The sequence below is a fragment of the Drosophila miranda genome, chromosome XL (assembly GCF_003369915.1).
Source record: "Drosophila miranda strain MSH22 chromosome XL, D.miranda_PacBio2.1, whole genome shotgun sequence".
Taxonomy (NCBI): domain Eukaryota; kingdom Metazoa; phylum Arthropoda; class Insecta; order Diptera; family Drosophilidae; genus Drosophila; species Drosophila miranda.
In genome coordinates this window covers 18,475,801-18,499,531 of record NC_046673.1, presented here as the reverse complement: position 1 = coordinate 18,499,531, position 23,731 = coordinate 18,475,801, and the positions used below count along the sequence as shown (strand labels likewise).

General features: G+C 52.2%; 3 protein-coding genes across 6 annotated transcripts; 2 read left to right on the top strand and 1 right to left on the bottom strand.

Annotated features, from left to right (window-relative positions):
* The first annotated feature begins 648 nt into the window (after positions 1 to 648).
* On the top strand, positions 649 to 15,000 carry LOC108156531 (dynein heavy chain 6, axonemal). Its single transcript, XM_017288041.2, has 26 exons — positions 649 to 1,627; positions 1,703 to 1,847; positions 1,916 to 2,266; positions 2,339 to 2,434; positions 2,499 to 2,629; positions 2,695 to 3,269; positions 3,341 to 3,751; positions 3,826 to 4,216; positions 4,278 to 4,554; positions 4,613 to 5,227; positions 5,297 to 5,749; positions 5,820 to 6,643; positions 6,703 to 7,297; positions 7,366 to 7,515; positions 7,585 to 8,824; positions 8,897 to 9,076; positions 9,159 to 9,425; positions 9,489 to 9,674; positions 9,749 to 10,098; positions 10,170 to 10,311; positions 10,517 to 11,520; positions 11,587 to 11,767; positions 11,827 to 12,581; positions 12,648 to 13,716; positions 13,788 to 14,258; positions 14,323 to 15,000. The coding sequence occupies exons 1-26, from the start codon at positions 757 to 759 to the stop codon at positions 14,677 to 14,679; spliced, it is 12,087 nt and encodes a 4,028-aa protein (XP_017143530.1). The 5' UTR covers positions 649 to 756; the 3' UTR covers positions 14,680 to 15,000.
* On the bottom strand, positions 14,708 to 23,234 carry LOC108156542 (xenotropic and polytropic retrovirus receptor 1). Of its 4 annotated transcripts, none has more exons than XM_033398004.1 (7): positions 23,216 to 23,234; positions 18,313 to 18,452; positions 17,842 to 18,240; positions 16,746 to 17,721; positions 16,509 to 16,678; positions 16,321 to 16,454; positions 14,708 to 16,249 (listed from the first exon to the last, which is right to left on the bottom strand). In XM_033398004.1, the coding sequence occupies exons 2-7, from the start codon at positions 18,379 to 18,381 to the stop codon at positions 15,973 to 15,975; spliced, it is 2,025 nt and encodes a 674-aa protein (XP_033253895.1). In that variant the 5' UTR covers positions 18,382 to 18,452; positions 23,216 to 23,234; the 3' UTR covers positions 14,708 to 15,972. The 4 variants fall into 4 exon arrangements, with proteins under 4 accessions (XP_033253895.1, XP_017143551.1, XP_017143542.1 ...); XM_017288062.2 differs by lacking the exon at positions 23,216 to 23,234 and adding an exon at positions 20,709 to 20,811; XM_017288053.2 differs by lacking the exon at positions 23,216 to 23,234 and adding an exon at positions 20,353 to 20,795.
* On the top strand, positions 21,040 to 23,222 carry LOC108156559 (transcriptional adapter 3). The gene has a single exon (XM_017288087.2). The coding sequence runs from the start codon at positions 21,221 to 21,223 to the stop codon at positions 22,901 to 22,903; it is 1,683 nt and encodes a 560-aa protein (XP_017143576.1). The 5' UTR covers positions 21,040 to 21,220; the 3' UTR covers positions 22,904 to 23,222.
* Positions 23,235 to 23,731: the final 497 nt, after the last annotated feature.

Here is a 23,731-nt window from a genome sequence, read left to right as displayed (position 1 = left end):
GCAATGGTGACATAGCACTATCCCGACGATCGTGCAGCTCCCAGTTCACATCGAGGGACCATACAGGGTGAACGAGGACTGGACTCTCGTCCGGCACCAGATAGATACATACACTAGAAGCATCAAAATCCAAATGCAAATACACACATAAATACAAATAAATATGCAGTTATTCAGTGGTTATTAGGAAGTGACTTGAGCTAAGACTTTAGGTCTATTATAGACCCAGTTAGCACATTGGTAAGGAACTGTTTTGTCGAGCCCCAGGCAGGCCCAGACACTGATCCACTGATGCAATGCAACGTACAATGTGGGTTGAGTGCCCAGACACGTCTATACTTCATAGAAAGATACAACGTGTTGTAAGGACCAAGCGGAAAAATAAAGGATGCGAGCGAGTCGAAACTTTTGGTAAGAAATATTGTGTGTGGAATACGTATTTGATGGGAATCCGATTTCGGATTATTCTGATGTTCTCCACAGGATAACTTCTTTGGGTCTGGTGCCCCATCCTGGAATATTTCGAAACTAAAGCTCAATAAAGCTAATAAAGCTGCAAAAGCATTTTCCATGGCAACGCGAATCGAGGAAACCGTTACCCCAGACCCCAGATACCAACAACAACAACAACAGTAAACAGAAAACAGAAAACAAACAAGCACGAATATCTGTCAGGCGAGCGGACTATAAGTATATCTGTATAAAATATATATCAATTTATTGCCAGCATAGAGAGACTTCTCATTGAAATCGAAAATGTCCAAGGAGATTCCCATTCCGGGGACGGCTTCGGGTACGACGATCCCCTCAGCTGCTGGCAGCGACCCAGCCGTCCACCCGGCCGTATCCTACGTCGACAAAGCCGACGACACCAACGAGTCGAGCAACGTGCAGGACTTAAACAGCTCGATTGTCTTGAGTGGAATGTCAACCTCGAGGGACACGACGACCACCAAAACGCGGAAGACGCGACTCAACTTCCAGAAAACGGGCTCGGTGGCGGGCCCCAGGTCTCGGAGCCCCAGCACCACCAAGATTACGACGGGCGCCTCGCTGATACCGGATCTCAATCTGGTGATCAATCGGATGCGGGCCAGGCAGGACGATTCGTTCGTGTACATGGACTACATGCTGCCGTCCGACAGCGAGTTCTTCACGCCGTACAGTCTGCGGGAGGTGGAGTACGAGGATCTGGATCCGTACGAGCCATTCTTTACGGTGACACGGCACGGTGTCACGTTCTGGCATTGCTCGGAGAACTTCTTCACGCCGCTCGACCAGTGGCAGCAGGAGTTTGTACAGTTCCTCAGCATCATTCAGATCCGTTCGTTCTCCATTTTTCGGCTGTGGAAGGGCTTCAAGGTGTGGGAGAAGACCGTCAAATGGCGCAAGCTGAACGAGGCACGCGACTATTTGCACAACAACCTCTTCATTGTGATCCCACAATTGGCCAGGGCCATCCTACGCATGCGCACCGAGATCGTTCAAATGGAGCGTCTAAATTTCGTGAATATCAGCAAAATTGAAAACTGGCACCCGTTCTACTTCCTCGAGACGCATATGCGCATCTACGAGCAGCTGCATCGGATCTTTCACGATTTTCGTGCACAATTCGGCGTTACAATATGTGAGTGAGAAAGAGTACCCAGAGTCCCCATACCCTATATAACATATGAATCCCCCCCATTAAATGAATCGACAGTTCGCGCCTGCACGGATGCCATACAGGCGCGCGGATTCTATCCGGACGATGAGGTCAACTACTATCCATCGATGAAGAAGATGCGGGAGTCGCACAGCTTTATGGATCGGGCACGCAAGCGAGCCTTCTGCAAGACCCTGACAAAGTATGGGCTCCCATTGATGGATTAATATCCGACCTGACATTCACTTCTCCTTTCGTCTACTTCCTCAGCTTTCTGACATACTCCGACATGATGGTCTATCAGATGCTGTACCGCGTCACCATCAAGAGCTTTGAGGATCTGGCCCACTCCTTCGAGGTGCACGATGCGGTGGGGCCAACGGATGCGGACATTGCCAGGCACAGTCGGACGGATAAGCCGGTCGAGAGACAGCGGCCGCCAGATAGTCCGCAGCATCCCTTCTTCCTGGCGATGCTGCGTCTACTGCCCGATCGCATCGACATCGAGCCCTCGGAGGAAGTGATCAAGATCATATTTCAGCGCATCATCGGCCTGATACTCGAAACAGTCCTGGAAATTCGCCCATTTACAACAGACCAGTACTTCAAACAGTACACACAGTGAGTCCCCGTCTTGAAACGGAGCGAATGTATTCGATATGTCATTGTTCTCTCATTTCACGATCTCCCCAGGCCATCGATAATGGGACGTCAGGAGGAGGTGCTGTACGAGGGCGCTCCCGATCTGAATTGGCTGCTTCGCGCCGATGTCAATTTCCAGTTCAATCGGTAAGCCTAATACCGATACCATAGGATCGCACTCATCTGCAATTCGATGCACACTTTGCCACAGAAAAAATATCTTCTATCTGCTCCGAAAAGCCTTCGATCGGGCTCGCACCTATACGAACCGTTTCCACGGCATCCGCGAGAACTTCGAGATCGACACCCAAACAGATCCTGAAACATTGAGCAGCGAACGGGGTGAGCAGTCCTTGCCAAGGAAAAATATTAAAACCAGAAGATCTGATCGATCGGTATCTTTACAGATCTGACAATGCTGCGCAACTACTGCGATCGGTATTGCAACAATGTGCGAGCCCTGGACGGGATCTTGGAGTATGTGTACCTGGGACTGCTGAAGCTGACTCAGACCAACTTCAAGGATGCGGTGACGCCGGTATGTCAGCGGCTGCAGAACGTCCTGGCCCTGCACCTGCCCAAGCTGGCCGAGCAAGAGACGACGCGGCTGTACGAGGAGGGGCAGGACTTCTTCGGCCGGATCTGCTTTGAGCCGCAGCAGACGCTCGATATTGTGCGTCATGTTCGGTTTCTGGACACGTGCAACACGGAGCTAGATGAGATATTCAAGGGTATCGACTATGTGCACGATCTATTGCTGATCATCAAGGACTTTTCCATACCGATCGATGACGACCGCAAGGAAGACTACATGGACACCGAGGACTATGTGAATCGCACCAAGGACACACTGCTCGAGATTCAGGAGAAGCGGCAGGACTTCATCAATCTACTCGAGGAGGTCATGATGGATGACATCTTTGCGCTCAAAGAAGAGATACACGAGATCGCTGTGGAGGCCCTCGAACCGTGGCTCTTGGATGTGAGTATTATCCGGGGCCTACCCGTATCCGTATCCTTATCCTTACCCCTCTGGGTATCCCCTCCCGGTAGGCCAAATCCGAACTGATTTCGGTTAACAACAAGCTGGAAGCGCTAATGGACCACCTGAGTCAGTGCAAGGAGCGGGCCGAGGAGTACATCGGCTACCAGAAGGAGTTCCGCATCGATCTGACCATGTACGAGGAAATGGACCAGGCCTTCTACGACATACGAATGCGGCAGAACCTCTACAAGACAATGACCGATTGGGAGGAGGCTCTCGCCGAATGGCTGGCGGCCGATTTCAACACGTTGGTCGTCGCCGACATGCTCGAACTGAACTCGAAAACGATCAAGAACTGCCTGCAGTTCCAGAAGTATCTTCCGGAGAACAACATTGTGCCGGTGCTGCAGAAATCTGCCGAGGTGTTCAAGGAGAAACTCCCCGTCATTGGATATCTGCGTAATCCCAATCTCCGAGCTGTGAGTGCCCGGAACAGCTGTCCCTTAGTTGCTTACATCCTTGGACACCTATGATCTGCTTTTCTGTCTCACAGCGTCACTGGACAGAGATCGAGGAGCTGTTGGGCCGCAAATTCTTCCAGGAGAAGGACATCGTGATTGACACGTACGAGGAAGTGCACGCCTTCGATGACGAGGCCATTGGCGAGGCCCTCACGCTGATCTCCTCGCAAGCCACCGGCGAAATGCAACTCGAGAATTTGCTGAAGACCATCGAATCGATCTGGAAGGAGACCGAACTGTCCATCGTCTCCCATCACGATGCGAAGGATGTCTTCATTCTGGCCGGCACCGAGGAGCTGCAGGCGATACTCGACGATTCCAATGTAAATATCAATACGATAGCCGCCTCCAAGTTTGTGGGTCCCATCAAGAACAAGGTGGATGAATGGATCACGGACATGGATCAATTTGGCAAGACCTTCGGTGAGATACACCTCTGCTTCTCTTCGTCGATCTTCACCTAACGCTCTCTCTCTCTCTCTAGAGGCCTGGATGGACTGTCAGGGTGCATGGATCTACTTGGAAGCTATCTTCGCCTCGGCGGATATTCAGCGCCAGTTGCCCAACGAGGCCAAGATGTTCTTTCAGGTGGACAAGAGCTTCAAGGAGATTGTCCGCCAGGCCAAGAAAGTGTCCCTGGCGCTGCCCACAATGTCCGATGTGGAGGTGTACGATGCCCTTGTGGAGAACAATCGCCTGCTCGATCTCATCTCGCGCGGCCTGGAGGCCTATCTGGAGGTGAAACGTGTGGTCTTTCCCAGGTAGGGGTCCGTCACGTTCCGTGGATAGGCGGAGTACACTTCCTCCTCTTCCGATTAGATTCTACTTCCTGTCCAACGATGAACTTCTGGAGATTCTGGCCCAGACCCGCATACCACAGGCCGTGCAGCCGCATCTGCGCAAGTGCTTCGATGCGATCTACCGCCTGGAGTTTGGCTCCAAGGACAGTGGCGATGACAAGGTGGTGGCCACCAACGATATCATCGCCTACCTGTCGCCCGAGGGCGAGAAGCTGCAGTTTGGCAAGGGCCTGAAGGCGCGCGGCGCCGTCGAGGAGTGGCTTAGCAAAGTGGAGGAGGCGATGTTTGTCTCCGTGAAGCGGTACATGCGCTTCGGCTATCAGTGCTACTTGGCCAAGGAGCGGGAAGAGTGGTTCCAGGATCATCCCAATCAGGTGGTGCTCACCGTCTCCCAGGTGCAGTGGGCCGCCGACATTCATCGCATCTTCGACAACAAGGAGAAGAATCCAGCCAATATTCTGGAGAAGATGGGAAAATTTGAGTTGAAGTGCCTGAAGGATCTGGGCGCCCTGGCGGCTCTCACACGCCGCAGCATCACCTCGCTGCTGCGGAAGATCCTTTGCGCGTTGATCACCATCGATGTACATGCCAAGGACTCGGTGCGCATGCTCATCGAGAAGGAGGTGTGCAAGCCGTAAGTTCAAACGAATGAAAGCACGAATCCGTTCTTCTCAGATCCTCTTCTCCCCACTTCCTTCCCCAGCAACGACTTCAATTGGCTAAAGATGTTGCGCTTCTATTGGGCGAACGAAACGGAGACCGTGTACTCCCGCATGGCGGCCGCCAACATTCCGTACTACTACGAATATCTGGGCGCTGGCGGTGTCCTGGTCCTCACACCACTCACGGATCGCTGCTACCTCTGTCTGATGGGCGCTTTCCAGATGGATTTGGGTGGGGCGCCCGCGGGGCCAGCGGGCACAGGCAAAACGGAGACCACCAAGGATCTGGCCAAGGCGCTGGCCAAGCAGTGCGTCGTCTTTAACTGCTCCGATGGCCTCGACTACAAGATGATGGGCCGCTTCTTCGCGGGTCTGGCCCAGTGCGGTGCCTGGTGCTGCTTCGACGAGTTCAATCGTATCGATATTGAGGTCCTGTCCGTGATTGCCCAGCAGTTGATCACCATCCGAACGGCCAAGGCCATGAGGGCAAGGCGGTAAGAGCAGAGCAGATCAGATCAGATGGTCCTTATGGACGAGCAGCTAATCCCTCTCCCTTTTCCCCAGATTCGTCTTTGAGGGTCGCGAGATCAAGATAAATCGCTCGTGCTGCGTCTTCATCACGATGAACCCGGGATACGCGGGACGCACGGAGCTGCCCGACAATCTGAAGGCCCTCTTCCGCCCCATCTCGATGATGGTGCCCGACTATGCTTTGATCTCCGAAGTGATCCTCTACTCGGAGGGCTTCGAGGATCCCAAAATTCTCGCCCGCAAGATGGTCCAGATGTACCAGCTCTGCAGCCAGCAGCTCAGCCAACAGAATCACTACGACTTCGGCATGCGAGCCGTCAAGTCTGTGCTGGTCATGGCCGGGGCCCTGAAGCGTGCCTCGCCCGATCAGCGCGAGGACATCACCCTGATCGCCGCCCTGCGTGACTCCAATATACCTAAGTTTCTCGCCGACGATGCCGTCCTCTTCCGTGGCATTCTGAGCGATCTTTTTCCGGGCGTGGAGCTCCCAGACTCGCAGCATCCGAATCTTGAAGCGTGCTTGCTGATGGGTCTGCGGGAGAAGAGTCTCCAGCCGGTGGCCACCACCATACGCAAGTGCCTGCAGCTGTACGAGACGATGTGCGTCCGCTGGGGCGTGATGCTGGTGGGTCCTACGGGCGGTGGCAAGTCTGTCGTGCTGCATGCCCTGGAGTTTGCGCTGGGCAAGCTCTTCGAGATGGAGGTGCAGGACCCGAACTTCCGACCCGTTGTCATCCAGACAATGAATCCCAAGGCGGTGTCCATGAACGAGCTGTACGGCTTTGTGGATCCCAAGACGCTGGAGTGGCAGGACGGACTGCTGGGTCTGGCCGTGCGCACAGCCGTCAATGTGGAAGGTGAGAGAGTAGATAATCCTTACATCCTTCGAATTCGACTTCGACTGAATCTTTGACAGATGAAATCCATCAGTGGATCATGTGCGATGGCCCAGTGGATGCTGTATGGATTGAGAACTTAAACACGGTCCTAGACGACAACAAGATGCTGTGTCTCGCCAACTCGGAGCGTATCAAGCTCACCGCCTGGATCCACATGCTGTTCGAGGTGCAAGACCTGCTGCAGGCCTCCCCCGCCACCGTCTCGCGGTGCGGCATGGTCTACGTGGACCCCGCCGATCTTGGCTGGCTGCCCCTGATCGACACCTGGCGGGAGGTGGAGATGCGCCAGAAGCTTCCCGCCGCATTGGCCGAGTTCCTCTATAAACTGTTCACAGGTCATTTCGAGAAGGCCCTGAAGATCGAGCGGAAGCGAGCGGTGTACACCATCCACCAGGTAACCAATGCCAAGGTACGTCTCTGCTGTGCCCTCATCTCATCGCAGGTGGAGGCCATCAAGTGGTCGGCGTTGGGTGACGAGCCGGCCAAGGAGCTCCTCACGAAGATCTTTGCCTGGAGCGTGCTCTGGTCGATTGCCTCGAACCTCAAGGATGCCGAGAAAGTGGGCTTCGAAGATCAATGGTCCCGCAACATTTCCCAACATCCGAATATGGAGTAAGACCAAAAGATGAATCCTTACATTATTGAGATAAAATCCATATTTAAAATCCAATCTTCCATAGCCTGCCCAAGCATTCAATGTGGAACTATCGCGTGGATCTGGAGAACCGCGATTGGGGCTCATGGCTGGACATAATGCCCAAGTTCCAGTTCAGTTCGCAGATCTCCTACTACGACATGCAGGTACCGACAGTGGACACCACCAAATACGGGTAAACATCCTCCACTAGAGGTCTTCTTAGAGGTAATCTAACATTCTATTCCATTCCATTCCTCCTTAGCTATGTGGCTGATCTTCTGTTCAAGCGTAACATGCCCGTGATGTTCACGGGGGAGACGGGCGTGGGCAAGACAGTGCTGGCCATCAGTTGCATGAAGCGTCTGTCCGAGGGCAAGGTCATCCCAGTGATACTCAACTTCTCAGCGCAGACGAGCAGCGTGCGCACGCAGGAGATGATCGAGGGGCCGCTGGAGAAGCGGAAGCGCACCCAATTGGGGGCGCCAGTTGGCAAGACGGTGATCATTTTTGTAGACGATGTGAATATGCCCAAGCTGGACACGTATGGCAGCCAGGCGGCGATTGAGCTGCTGCGGCAGTTTCTCGACTTCCAGGGCTTCTACGACAGGGAGAAGCTCTTCTGGAAGGAGATCCTCGATGTGGTGCTGGGCTGTGCCTGTGCCCCGCCCGGGGGCGGTCGCAATCCGCTCACACCCCGCTTTGTGCGACACTTTGCTTTGTTCTCGCTGCCGAAACCCAACGAGGAGACCCTCACCCAGATCTTCAATGGCATTCTGTTGGGCTTCTTGGGTTCGTTCTCCGGCGCCATACGCGCCCTCTCCGAGCCGATGGTGACTGCCTGCGTGGATGTCTATATGCGGGTGGCCAACGTGATGCTGCCGACGCCCGATCGCTCTCATTACATCTTCAATCTGCGGGATCTGTCCAAGTGCATTCAGGGCATACTGCAGGCCACGAATCTTCACTACAATATGGAGAGCCAGATCCTGCGACTGTTCTACCACGAGACCACGCGCGTCTTTCACGATCGCCTGATCAACCAGGACGACAAGGATCTGTTTAAGAGCCTCATGAAGGACGTCTGCAAGCTGCACTTCAAGCGCGTGGTAGTCCAGGATGACGAGCCGGCGATCCTCTTCGGTGATTTTATGATCTTTGGCAAGCCAAAGAACGAGCGCATCTACGACGAGATCAAGGATCATTCCAAGCTTGAGAGCGTCCTCAATGATTACATCGTGGACTACAACTCAATGGCCGTGGGCAAGCAAATGAAGCTGATCCTCTTCCAGGACGCCATGGAGCACACCGTCCGGCTGGCCCGACTCCTGCGCAGCGATCGGGGCAACGGCCTCCTGGTGGGCATCGCCGGCATGGGGAAGCAGTCCCTCACACGATTGGCTTCCCACGTCAACGAGTACAACTGCTGGCAGATCGAGATGCGGCGCAACTACGATCTGAATGCATTCCACGAGGATCTGCGTGTCCTCTACCGCATCGCAGGGGTAGGTCCATCCCTATCCCGGGATATGCCATCAGCTTCTGTTGTTTCTTATACTCTTTGGATCTTCCCACAGATTGATAACCATCCGGTGACCTTCCTGATGATCGACAGCCAGATCGTCGAGGAGGAATTCCTGGAGGACATTAACAACATCCTCAACTCGGGCGAGGTGCCCAATCTCTTCGAAGGCGACGAATTCGAGAAGGTCATTCTGGATGCCCGCGATCCCTGCAACGAAGTACAAAAGCCTGAGGTGAGTATGGGGATAGAGGAGACCCGCCCATTCCCATTTACATTCGTATGATAACTGACGGATCATCCTGATCCCTGGTTAGACCTGCACCCGGGACGACATCTACAAGTTCTTCATCAATCGAGTGCGCAACAATCTCCATGTGGTAATGTCGATGAGTCCCGTGGGCGATGCCTTCCGGCGGCGCTGCCGCATGTTCCCCTCGCTGGTCAACTGCACGACCATCGATTGGTTCACCAGCTGGCCCACGGAGGCCCTCTACTCGGTGGCCCTCGGGCTGCTCACAAAGATTGCCCCAAATATGGAAGATCGCGTCTCCCTGGCCAGCACCACAGTGTTCATGCATAAGGTAGGGGATGGGATAGCTATCGCCTGATCTGTGATCTCGAATTTGTTATGTGTTCTTCTTCAGACTGTGGAGGATGCATCCGTCCGTTTCTACAAGGAGATGAAACGTCACTACTATACCACGCCCAGCAGCTACCTGGAGCTGCTGAAGCTGTACCAGAACCTGCTGAAGACCAAGAACCAAGATATCATTGCCAAGCGGAAGCGCATTGCCAATGGCCTCAACAAGCTACTGGAGACCAACGAAGTGGTAAGTCCCTGGACCTGCAGCTACCTCGTACTCGCACAACGGAGATCCCACTCGTGTGTTCTTTCCCCCCACAGATTGCTGTGATGCAGAAGGAGCTGGAGGTGATGGTACCCCAGCTGGATGAGAAATCGGACATGATGAAGTCGCTGCTCGCAAATCTTACAACGGAGACCAAGCAGGCGGACACCGTCAAGCAGGGCGTCATGGAGGACGAGGCCAATGCCAAGGAGAAGGCGGCCGTGGCCCAGGCCATATCCGAGGATGCTGGCAAGGATCTGGAGATTGCAATGCCGGCACTGCGCGAGGCCGAAGATGCCTTGAAGGGCCTCACCAAGGCGGACATCAATGAGCTAAAGTCCTTCACGACGCCGCCAGCGCTGGTGCAGTTCTGCATGGAGGCCGTGTGCATCCTACTGGGCGCCAAGTGAGTATCATACTCGACACAGAAAGAGAGAGAGATTGGGGATTCTAGGGACTCTCTCCTCCCACTTGCAGACCCACTTGGGCCTCGGCCAAGGCCATTATGGCGGACATTAACTTCATCAAGCGGCTGTTCGAATACGACAAGGAGCACATGAAGGACGATGTCCTGAAGAAGGTCAAGAAGTACATCGATCACAAAGACTTCAATCCAGCCGTAAGTACTCTTTCGGTTCTGCGACTGATCTGTCTCCGTCCCATCCTTAACCAAATCCAAAGACAAAAGTAAGACGAGTAACGCCCATACATTTCAATGGTACACGATTTTGTCAGAGTGGATTTTGTTAAATTTTCGTTGAAAACCCATAAATCCATCCTGTCTTTGGCTGATGCTTCTGTTCTCCCAATATTATCTTTTATAGAAATTCGAAAAGGTCTCGAAGGTGGCCAAATCGGTGAGCATGTGGGTGATCGCGATGGACAAGTTCTCGAAGGTTTACAAGGTGGTGGAACCAAAGATCAAGCGCAAGGAGGCCGCCGAATCGGAGCTCAAGGAGGTGATGGTCGTCCTCCGGCAGAAGCAGAAGGAGCTGGCCGCCGTCGAGGCCAAGATCCAGACGCTGCGCGACAGCCTCGACGAGAAACAGCGCGAGTTCCAGGTGATCCAGGACAATGTCGATCTCACCTACGGGCGCATCAATCGCGCCGGTCGCCTCACCTCCGCCCTGTCCGACGAGCAGGTCCGCTGGCGGGAGACGGTCAAATCGCTGACTGCGGATCTGGCCTGTGTCCCCGGGGATGTGCTTGTGGCGGCCGCCTGTGTGGCCTATATGGGGGCATTCTCGCACGAGTATCGGCGCGACATGGGGGCCCTGTGGGTGAGCAAGTGCCGCGAGAATAAGATCCCCTCCAGCGGCGAGTTCAACCTGCTGAAGGTCCTGGGCGATGCGTACGAGATGCGGCAGTGGAATGTGGACGGGCTGCCCAAGGATAACATCTCCATCGAGAATGGCATCTATGCGACGCGCGCCTTGCGCTGGGCTCTGATGATCGATCCCCAGGAGCAGGCCAATCGCTGGATACGCAACATGGAGAAGGATAACAACCTCCAAGTGGTAAAGATGACCGACTCAACCATGATGCGCATCCTGGAGAACAGCGTGCGCCAGGGCTATCCGGTGCTGCTCGAGGAGATAGACGAGACTATCGATCCGGCTCTGCGGCCCATCCTGCAGCGCGAGACGTACAAGCACGAGGGACGCATCTATCTCAAGCTGGGCGACCAGGTCATCGACTACGATGAGAAGTTTAAGCTCTACATGACCACAAAGCTGCCCAATCCCCACTACCTCCCCGAGGTGTGCATCAATGTGACGCTGGTCAATTTCCTGGTCACCGAAAGCGGCCTCGAGGATCAGCTTCTAGCGTGAGTATCTATCCCCTCCCCCCCCAAACCCACTTGCTCTATGTAAGGTCCATTCCCTCTTTCCAGCGACATTGTGGCCATTGAGCTGCCTGCCATGGAGGCGCAACGCAACGATCTGGTGGTGAAAATCAATGCCGACAAGCAGCAGCTGCTCAGCCTCGAGGACAAAGTGCTGAAGTTGCTGTTCCACTCCGAGGGCAACATCCTCGATGACGAGGAGCTGGTGGAGACCCTCAACGATGCCAAGGTGCGTGCCGTGATAATCCCTTCGTTTAGTCCCCAAATGACCCGTTCTTCTGCCGGCAGGAAACGTCCCTCATCATTGCCACTCGCCTGATCGACACCGAGGAGACGGAGAAGATTATCACAGCCTCGCGTGAACGCTACCGCATTTTGGCCTCGCGCGGAGCCATTCTCTACTTCGTGGTGGCTGGGCTGGCCGAGATCGATCCGATGTACCAGTACAGCCTCAAGTACTTCACACAGGTCTTCTGTAATGTCCTTCGCCTGGAGCACCCCGTGCAAACCGTGGAGGTGCGCATCTCCGTCCTCATGGTGGACGAACTGAAGGCCATCTATGACAACATATCGCGTGGCCTGTTCGAGAACCACAAGATCATCTTCAGCTTCCTGCTGGCCCTGTCCGTGGAGCGGCAGGAGAAGCGCGTCTCCGATGACGAGTTCGGCTTCCTCACCCGCGGCGCCGTCGGCGATATCCGGCCCAAGAAGCAGCCATCGACCACAAAGCTCAGCCAGATGGAGTGGGATGCCTGCATCTATCTGGAGGACAACTTTCCGGACACGTTCTCGGGCTTCAGCAGCGAGATCGACAAGCCCTTCTTCCTACAGCTGCAGGACAACAAGGAGATCTTCGACTTTGCCAAAACAAAACAGCCGCCCACGGACAAGTGGAACAAGAGGCTGCGCATCTTCCACAAGCTCATGTTCATCGCCATCTTCCGGAAGCCCCGATTCCTGCTGAATGTTGTCAGCTATCTGCATGCCACCGTTGGCCGGTACTTCACCGAGGTCTCCGCCACGGGAACACAACTGAGCGCCGTGTAAGCTATCACCCTCCATTGCTATCCGTTGGATCCACTTGTTAATGATGCTCCTTTTCTTGGCAGCTTCCTGGACACCTCCGAGGTGACGCCGCTGATCTTTGTGCTCTCCACGGGCTCCGATCCGATGTCGGGCTTCTTAAAGTTCACGACTCAAATGCAGTACACGGACAAGTACTATTCGATATCGCTGGGGCAGGGCCAGGGCCCGGTTGCCGAGAATCTGATTGACAAGAGCCTGCGGATGGGCCACTGGGTCTTCCTGCAGAACTGCCACTTGGCCACCTCGTGGATGCGCACCCTGGAGACGATTGTGCGCAACCTGTCGCTGGGCATCACCAAATCGCATCCCGAATTCCGGCTCTTCCTCTCATCTATGCCCATCAAGGAGTTCCCCATCAGCGTGCTCCAGAACTCGGTGAAGATCACCAACGAGCCCCCCAAGGGGATCAAGGCGAATGTGATTGGAGCATTGGCTGACCTCAAGCGCGACTTCTTCGAGCAGCACATCCAGAACGGCAACTGGCGGGCCATCATCTTTGGGCTCTGCATGTTCCATGCGGTGCTACTGGAGCGTCGCAAATTCGGTCCACTCGGCTGGAACATCATGTACGAGTTCAGTGAGAGCGATCGCGAGTGCGGCCTCAAGACGCTCGACTTCTTCATCGATCGCGAGGTTGCCGACGACATTCCGTGGGAGGCGATCCTCTACATCAACGGAGAGATCACCTGGGGCGGCCGTGTTACCGACTACTGGGATCTCCGCTGTCTGCGCACGGTGCTCATGATCTTTTCGTCGAAGCGCATCATCCAGCCGGAGTATAAGTATTGTCGGGGCGACGCCTACTATCGGGATCCGCGCAAGAAGACGCTCGCGGAGTACTCGACCTTTGTGCAGGGCTTCCCGGTGCTTGAAGATCCGGAGATCTTTGGCATGAACCAGAACGCCAATATCGTATTTCAGACCAAGGAGACGGACTTCTTCATCAGCACCCTGCTGCTGGGCCAGCCCCGCTCATCCGCCGACGAAGGTCAGGCGGCGGAGAATGACATTTGCCTACAGGTGATTGCCCGCATCCAGCAGGCCCTGATCAGCAAGATCAAGCGCGAGCCCATCCACGACACCCTCTCGATGGTAGGTTGTGAGGTTTCCTCCCTCTCGTGGATGCAACATGAAGCAGATATTTCTGATCTTTCTACTTGCAGCTGGACAGCAAGGGACAGGTGCCGTCGCTGACAACGGTGCTGGTGCAGGAGATCGATCGCTTCAACATTGCGCTGGGCATTGTCCACGACAGCCTGGTGAATCTGGCCAAGGCCATCAAGGGTCTAGTGGTGATGTCCGAGGAACTGGAGAACGTGTTCAAGGCGCTGCTGGCCAACCTGGTGCCGGCCTCCTGGGCCAAGCGGAGTTTCCTCTCGGTCAAGCCGCTGCCGAACTATATCACGGACTTTCAGCGACGCATCGACTTCATCCAGCACTGGGCGGAGAACGGGGCGCCGCGCTCCTACTGGATCAGTGGCTTCTTCTTTCCCCAGTCCTTCCTCACGGGCGTCCTGCAGACGTACGCCCGACGCCGGGTGCTGCCCATCGATTCGCTGAAGATCGACTTTGACATTGTCGAGCGGGAGCTGGTGCAGCAGGACTTCTTTGAGGCCCACAATGCGGGCAGAAGTGTAAGTGTTTTTTTCCTCTAAAAAGGATCCCTTCCCTATATCTTGATTGGTATTCTCCCTGCAGGACGAAAGCTTGTATGGCAATATAGAGGAATGCACCGATGCCGTCATCAACGTCCACGGCATATTCATCGAGGCCGCCCGCTGGGACCTCAAGCAGGGCGGCCTATGCGATGCCAAATTCGGGGAGCTGTACACCCGCCTACCCGTCGTTCGGTTCATGCCCTGCCTGGAGATCTCACCGAAGGTGCGATACGAGGCGCCACTCTACAAGACCCAGCAACGATCCGGTGTCCTGTCCACCACCGGCCACTCCACGAATTTCGTATTATCCATTCTTTTGGACAGCCACAATGATCCCGAGTTTTGGGTCATGCGTGGCACAGCCCTTGTTTCGGCTGTCGTCGAGAATGTTTCCTAAAGGAAGGTGGGGAGTCTCTTTGTCTATGTTATTTGCTGCATCGCCCTGGGGCGTCGTTTATTTTGTTACTCTGTTACTCGCATGCGCGCTCTCTCTCTCTCATGCTGCTGTGTGTGTATGCGTCGTGTGTGTCGTGTGTGTTTTATGTACAATAAATGTTCTTAAGATTAAGATCGAAGGGCTTTGTTTCGGGAGAGGCTATATGCCATCTCTAGTACTATCCATCTAGACATATCCTTTTTGGTTCGCTTTTTTGTTCGATTCTATATATGTTTAATCTACGATACAAATGAGGGATCAGCAGCTCAAAATGCGAGCAAGTTTATGGCAAACAAAAAATAGAGAAAAATCTCTTAATTTTACATTTAGAATATAAGATATAGTATGTTATATCATACGATACATGTATAAGTACAATACAAAACGTTGCACGTTCTCAAGTCTGTTTTTTTTTTCTTGTGAATATTAATATTAATTTTTTTTTAACAAAAATAACCTTCGAGAACTATAGTTAACCACTAGATTATCATTGCTCCTCATCCAGAATCATCCAAAAACAGCACGCACACACACAGACACAGACTTTACCGATATACGCGATATATGCAGTATATATGTATGTATATACAATATTCCTTTTGGTTTCCTTTGATCTCTTGCGGTTATTGTATATAAGACGAAACACTTTTTGGGGATAGACAGATAACGGGTTAACAGATAACTAAATTGACTAACGGTAAACGATATACGATATATCTGATAGATAAAGGAATGTCTCTTTGAGGGGCGGGGAAATTGGATTGGTTGGGGATTATATAGTTTTGTTCGCCTTTTCTAAGTACTAATACTGCCGCATCTTCTCCGAAATTTGGCTTGAAATCATAAATTGGGAATGGTTAGGTACATGGATTACAATAGGTTGTAGGAGGTTCCTTTGTTAATTTGCAAACGGGTAAATGGAATGCTAAATTAATTGGATATTCTTATAAACTAGTTATTGCTGGACATCTCTCTCGCTATTTCTTTCGTTCTCTTGCGTGTTCGCGCTTAAGTTTGGGTTTACGTTTACGTTTCCGTTTCCTTTCGTTTCGTTTAAGTACACTTAACGTAACTTAAGTAAAATAGGGTATAGTATAGTACAAATTAGCTAAACAATGGGCACAAAAAAAAGATGAACAAAAAAAAGGTCGATAATAGTATTAGAATTATCGTTAGACCGGAGTCGTAACACCACATTCTCAGAAATCGTTCAATGGGAAGCACAATGTGGTCGAGGCGTTGGCGTAGGTCTGCCTATAACTTTTTGCTATCGATATCTATCCGAAGATCGGGCATCGAGCCGCGCGGCTGCAGGAGACTCCGCTTCTCCGGATCCTTGATCTTCTTCGGCTTGGGTCGGTTCGTCTTCGTGTAGCGATTGATCACCCCATCCGTCTCATCCATCATCCGCAGTATGAGCGCCTGATCGGAGGAGTCGAGCGGCGCAATCGAAATGTCACGCACCGCTCGGAACTTGCCGCAATTGTTCAGATGCTCGTTCTCCAATCGAAAGAAGTTCCACACAAATCGACTACAAAAAACAAAGAAGAGCGCAATGATTAAGGGTCAATGGTTTCCCTCCATATAATCATCTGTGCGTACCGGAAGACCTCAAGGATGCCCGTAATGGAGGTCATAATATCGCCGCTAACAATCTTCATCTCTGTCAGATAAAATGAAAGCACCCAAATGAATCGCAGGGCCAGATCCTCAACAATTGCAAAATAGTAGAAGCCCTAAAACCGAAATTAATGATTCATTTTGTCTTTAAAAGGGGAAGAGACCCTCACCGTCGAGGAGTAGACAACCTCTTCCCGCAGAAAGGTATTCTCGCCGGCGTTCTTGTCGAACAGGCCCCAATCCATCTTGATATCCCACGTGTAGGCATAGCAGGAGGACACTATTGAGGCGATTATCCAGAGCCAGGTATACGGATTGTCGAATGTGCTGGCATAGTTCTCTAAAAACAGGGGAAATAGATCAGAAATTAGACAGAAAGATCTGCAGATCTTTAGATGTAAACTCACGGCTGTGGAACGACTTGAGGGTGGCAAAGATCACGACCAGGAACGTGGTCGAGTATTTGCCGGCATTCACCAGATGGGGAAAAGCTTCCCGCGAGTCGCGATACCGTCGCAGGCATTGGGCGAAACGGAACCATGCCGGCAGACAGTTGACAATCGGCCGGATGATGTAGTCCTTCTCCATGCAGATGGAGGCATCCTTGGCCTCCGACCAGTTGCCGTTGGTGAAGTAGAAACAGATGAGATACTCATAGTCCAGTATGGCGGTGGCCAGAGAGTTGAGCTGATCGCCCAGCCAGAAGTCGGCGAAGCCCACGTGAAAGAATGGCGCCGAGATGCAGCGTCCAGTGATCCGCCACAGCCAAAAGCGGGCATCGTGATGCAGCATATGGAACGGATTGGCCAGGAAGAGCACCATGATCAGGGTGAGTGTCAGCGGATTGATAAACGCCGGAATCGCCAGACTGGCGCTGTACAGGAAGCTCAGCATGCTGAGCGTCCACACCACACCGAAAATGGCCGCCAGCTCCATGAGATGCTGCTCGGAGAGATGGTTGCGTGGATCCAGCTCGAAGATGAGCACATGATTGACCCCCGATGACCGCCAGCCGTAGATATTCACGCCGATCAGGAAGATGAACTCGATGATTAGCAGGGGGCCGCGATAGAGGCGGAATGTGACCTTCAGGTTCTCCCCGCTGATCTCGTGGAAGATAGCCGAGAGCACCACCACAATGCCCAGGACAATGAAGCTGCCGGAGAAGAGGCCGACCTTGAAGGTGGTCCACGGACTCTGCTGCTCCCCCAGCGGCGGTACGCGCAGCCGTTTCATCGCCCGCTGGCGATCGCCGCCCTCCAGCTCGCCGGTGACCGTCGTCTCCGTCTCATTGATTATGTTGTCGATGTCTTTGTTGGTGAAGAAATGCGACGCCTCTACGTACTCCTGACGCCACTTCGCGCCAGTATCAACGCGTAACAGCTGCGCCGCCGCAAAGAAAAGATAAGATTTGTGGGTCAGAGATGGTCGAGGTTCATGGTGCCAAGAGTCGCTTCTGGCTCTTGCTCTTGCAACTCTAGAGGAGTGTCAGTCAGTGCTCACCTTGTCATGCTTCTTGAGTATTTTACGGAATCCAGTGTGGTTCAGATTCTGATAGTTCTGCAGGAGAATGAGGCTCAGATAGAACTCGCTGAAGGCCAACTTCAGTTCGCGGGCCTTGCGATCGGGCAGGGCGGCCAGACGCTTCTGTCCCTTTGACTTTTTGGCACTACGCTCGGACTCCTCGATGCAGGTCTTTAGCTCCGCATTCAGATTGGCAAACTTGCGTGTGGCCTCCGCCAGCTTTTCCGAGTAGAAGGTATTGATCTTCTTGAGCTCCTTGTCGCAGTAGTGAAAGAAGTTCTCGTCGAAGTTGGCAAAGTGACGCTTCAGCACATCATCCTCGACACTCTCCACCGAGGGGGCCTCCTCGACGGCCAAGTACAGCATGGCTTTCATTTCCTACAAGGTAATGCGAGAGTATCGTTTCATTTGGGGATTCCCCTCTCAAATTATGGAGAAAAGTCGACTCACCTCATAGTTGATGTACTGCTTGCGCCACTCGGGCGTTATGTGCGCCGACAGATGCTCGGCAAACTTCATGGCTCTGCCGGTTTAGGGTTTGCCTTTAGTTTTGACTCCAAGGATTGTCTCCTTCCTCACTGGAAATGCGTCTGCAAGTGCAAAAAAAAAAAGAAAGCTGCATAATTTTAGGGGAAATATTCTCTGCTTTTGATTTCCCTATATTCCCTATATTCATAAATTCCCTATATATTATTCTAGTTTCATCTTCAGTTTTCATTAATATCACCCACTGGAGGTATTTTCACTGTCCCTGAGTTCCGTGGCAGCCATTTGGATCGTCTCTTTTCAAGTGTAAACGCAATTTAACGCCCCGATGGCCATACTAATGGGGGTGGGGCATGTCTATCCGTGATCAAGCATACTACACACATACATACATATGTATGTATATCTAATTCATAGTATCTGGGGGGACTGGGGTATTTGCTTAGAAGCGATTTAAGCAAATTGGTTTACAAACGCCTCAATCCGACGATTGCCCCCACAATTGGCCCCGGCAATGACTTCCCCTCCCACTCCTACTCCTTCCTTTCCGTACGTGTGTTTGTGTGTGTGTGTGCACCGCGAATGATAATCCCCCCTCCGCAATCTCTTTACAGAATTATTGTGTAGTATCTCATTAACGTGGCCCGAATAATAAGCTAAGTAAATTGGAAAATTTTCGTCGCAAAGGCAAACAAAAATAACAAAAAATAAAAATAAACTCGAAAGATGGCAACATTTTAATCAATTGAATAAATATTGCGTCCACGCTCCCGCTTCCCAATATCTCCCTTAACTCCAGTGGAGACTAGAGTACCGTTTATGTGGTCATTCCCCTTTGTTTCCAGTGGAAGCTACATAGATCCCCCACCTATTATGGCAGCGGAGGCTAGAGCCCTTTCTAGTGCAGAAGGCTACAGTTCCTGCTCTTATTTTCCCATTTTCCCATAGTAGAGTGCAGGGTAGGAGTCAGATTCTGTTTTTAATAATTTTTAGGGGGGGCTGAAGTCCGTTCTCGTTTCCATTCTCCCCCCTTCCATTGGAGGATGGAGTCCCGTTATCGGTTTACTTCCTTCCAGTGCACGCTTCAGTCAGTTCCCCTTCCTTTCTTCTTCATTTTCTTCTTCTTGAACGGAGAGAACGCGAAGCGAAGCGAACAAAGAGTGGGCTTAACACTGGAGGTGATAATTGATGGCAGGGTCAGTCATTCAGTCAGCCCCTGTGGAAGCCGCTGTCTGTTGTTCAATTAACGTCAATGGTCAATGGTGGTGTTTAAATATAGACCCGCGACGCTGATTGATTAGAGCACTCGTCGAATAGTAACAGCTGATCGATCATCGATTCTCATTCAGCTTGCCGATTTAAAGGCGGGATTTAAACAGTTATCCGAACAATGCATAACAGAGTGCTCTCGTCCCTTATCGCTCCGCACCCCTCTCCCCTTGTTTACAGATTTCTCCTTTTCGGGCGGTTTAATTGCCACTGATAACGATACAGTTATACAGTTAACCGTATCAAAAATGTGTGTGCTGCCATCGTAGCAACAACAGCGGCGGCAGCAGAAGCAACTAAAATTGACACACAAAGCCCCACACCCGCCTCCTCCCCCTTCCGCCCTCTTCAACAAACGAGACACATCGACACACACGCACAAACACACGTACACGAACGAGGCAAATATTTGATCAATAAAAACAAAACACGAAAGTAAAAAAAGGCACACACAAAAACTTTTAACTGAGCAGAATTGTCCGAAAGTCGTTTCTGAAAGTCTGTCTCCTTATTATCTGGAAATTTGGTGATGCTTTTGTTGGTTTATGTCGTTGTTCTTGTTCTTGATACGCGATTCATTCAAACGATGAGTGACAGTGGGTCAGAGCGCCAGCGCAGCCTTTCCCTAAGCAATTGATGGAAAACCGAAAACCAATTGAAGGCCATTTAGCCATAGATTAACCGAAGAATGAGGGGAATAGTCTTTCAATTACATAAAATGACATATGTACATACATATACGCTGCTGCTGCTGCCTGATGCTGCTTTGGCTGCAACTTGCAGTTACAGTGCAGTGGGCAGCGCTGCAAAGAGTGGCAATGGCCAATGGTAGAAGGGGAGCTCTATCCGAATTTTGTACAGAATTCGTTGCAGCAGCTCATTGCTATATATATAGACGGATTGTTGGACGAATGGATGTCTCTCAGCAAGCACCTGATCCACTCACAATCATTACTAATTGTCAACAGACACTGATTTATTAAGTACACTGCTTATCATAGGAAAGCGCGCACACTCGAACACCTGCACACGAAGCAGACGACCATTACGATGGAAAAACAACAACAAAGAGCCCAGAACTGCACTTGTACCATATATCTGCTGCGGGTATTTCTGTTGGGACAATTATAACTATTTTGGAGGGAGAAGTGCAGTGGCACTCGTTCGTCTCTTCCCGAATTTAAAACAAAATATCGCGAAACGCGAACCAAAATATCGCAACCCAAAAAATATCGCATTTCGACTAAAACAAACATGTTACTTATTACTGGTTTCGTCAGTCCTACAAATATAATTTAAAGTGATAGAGCAAGCGCGGAAGAGAGCGTAGTTTGCTATTACAAGTTTAAAAAAACCCCTACATATGTGGCCATATTTGTACGTAGCAGGCTAAAAAAAATTAATGGTGAAATATCGGCATGTAATGCTGTAAAATATCGCTTGCTCTCTCAGTGCTGTTAGACGCACTCTGCTAGACGCTCTGTTAACTGACGCAAACAAAGTACGACTCGGGCAGAAATTTCACATTTCACGCAAAACAAAACAAAACAAAAAATTTTTGAAGGCAAACCAAGGCAGTTTCTGCTACTGCACTGACACGACCATGAGTACAACCTTCAAGAACATGAAACTGGCCCATTTCGGTGGTGGCGGAGCTGGAATCGTTGGCGGCAGTGGAGGTGCTGGTGGAAACATCGGCGGTGCCTTTGGAATGGCAATATCTGGCGGCGTGGCTGGTAAGATGCCCGTAAATGGCAGCGGTAGCGGAAAGGGCGCATCTGCGGCTGCCGCAGCCGAGTCGGAGGTGTTTCTCACGCCCAGCGGTGTCATCATACCCCTGATCCGTACCAGAGATATGCCAAAGAAGCTGCCCACCCTGTCGGCAGCCCTACAGCGACCTTCCGATGACCATTTGTCGGCCGAAGATTTGGATGCAGTGCAACTCGAGCTGGAGCAGCTACTCTCGAATGTGGCTCTACGTGCGCGCGTCCTCAAGGCCGAATACGACAGTGTGGACAAGGATGAGAAGCGCAACGATCGTCGCAAATTCGATCGCGTGCCTGGATCGCCGCCGTGCACCAGCAACAACGCCATGCTAAACGCCATGCTGGGCATAGGAGTAGGCGGCGCCAGCGGCGGGTTGGGAAGTCCATCGGGCGTTTCGTCGAGTATGGCCAAGCGGAAGCGAGACGAGCCGACGGGCGTACGCAAGAAGCACTCGTCGATGACCATTCTGAAGGGCGGCCTCGGCCCGTCCGGCTCATCGAGGCACTCGAAGAACAGTCCAATGGCCGTGCACACAGACGACAGCATGGACTTTCTGCCGTCGTCGAACCTGATTCTGCCCATGCTGCCGCAGCTGCCGAAACTAGCGATGCCAAAGAACGATATGCCGAACAAGTTCTGGCTCTCGGTGGAGCCGTACTGCATGCCGGTGACCAATGAGGATCTACGCTTGATCGATGACCTCCTGGAGCAGTATCGCGGCCCGCTGGTGCCGCCTGTTCCCACTCTGGGGCCTCACTACTCCACCGTATGGGCGCTGGAGGACATGAAGGCCTTGCAGCCAGGCGGATCGCGCGTCAAATCGCAGAATGCCTCGGCCATGGTGAAGAAGGGCGACGGAATGTTGGAGGAGAGCATCACGGGTCCCCTCACCCAGCGGCTTGTCACAGCTCTTATGGAGGAGTCCCTGCTGACGCTGCCCAGCGAGCAGGCGGCTGTGGGGGAGCACAGCAACAGCACCACAAGCAGCAACGACAACTCCCACTCGCACTCCCATTCCCACTCGCACCTATCCTCCGCCAACTCGGGAGCTCCTGCAGCCATCGGCAACTTTCGACCCCTCTCCATGCTCAAGCACGGTGTAGGCATTGAGCAGCGCCTGAAGAAGGAGCTGCTGGAGAACGGCCTGATGGATGCCAGCGACTGTGCTCCTCCCGAAGACACGGACGATGTGCTGCTCGAGATCAAGCGCGTCACGGCAGAAATCAGCACCGTCTCCACATTCAACAGCGAGGAGCTGAAGCGCCTCCGGCTGGCGGCCAGCGACGAGATCAAGCGCATCGAGCTCAAGCGCAAGCTTGACATGATTGACACTGAGATACTCGAGTGCTACAAGCGGATGCTGCAGTATCGGGCGAAGCGCAAGGGACACACCGTCGAGGAGAAGCAGGAGATCTTACGCCTCACCAAAGAGCAGCGCATTCTGGCCGACCAGTTAGAGCGCATGAGCATTCTGCCGCCCCTTGGCCCCTCCTCCTCTTCGATGGACGGAAAATTGTAGGACAGGGGCATGGCCTGGAGCTGGTGCCAGCTGGTGGCCATGCATCGGGCAATCGGGCAAAATCGAGGAGATGTCCTCTTGCAGCTGCAATGTTTCTGAATCCCTCCCCTCTCTTGGCTCCGACAGATTGTACATTAACAAACATACAGATATACTTATATATACATATGTATTTATATATTGATTTCATGTAGAATATATATAGCTTAAAAGAAGACTCCTTCTCATTCACTTCCACTTGCACACACACAAAAACACACACGACACTTTCTGTATAGCTTTAGTTATCGCGAAGGCAATAAAGAGTGTTACCCTTTTATCTAGAGATCCGCAGAGTCTGTATCGTATCTGTATCTTCGGATGTACCACACCGCGCTCAGCGAACGCTGCCTGAGCTTTGAGCTTGATGCCACCGACAGGGCCAGCGAAGAGGCCTCGGCATCGGAAGCTGCTCCCATCTTTGTTTACCCTTTGGTTCGATAAGCCCCTCACCAATCTTGCGGCTAATTAAATTCAAACAGTGCACAGTGTACACTGCCCTCCTTCCGTTCTATGGTGTTCGAACGGAAACGCAATCAGATTATAAATACATACTCGCATCGCTTAATTTTATTGCAGTCTCAAAAATACAATTCGGTATGAGGCAGCGTTAAGGTTCTTCATACAGTAAACATCCACTGGTACCAGGTGGATGCGGTGGGTGGATGAATATATGTATGTACATAATTAGAAATTTCGTTTTGGCTGTGTGTTGTACTTCGTTTTGGCCGCGGTGCAGTGGCTTGGCATTTATATGTACATATGTACTACGCGAATGCATTGAATGCT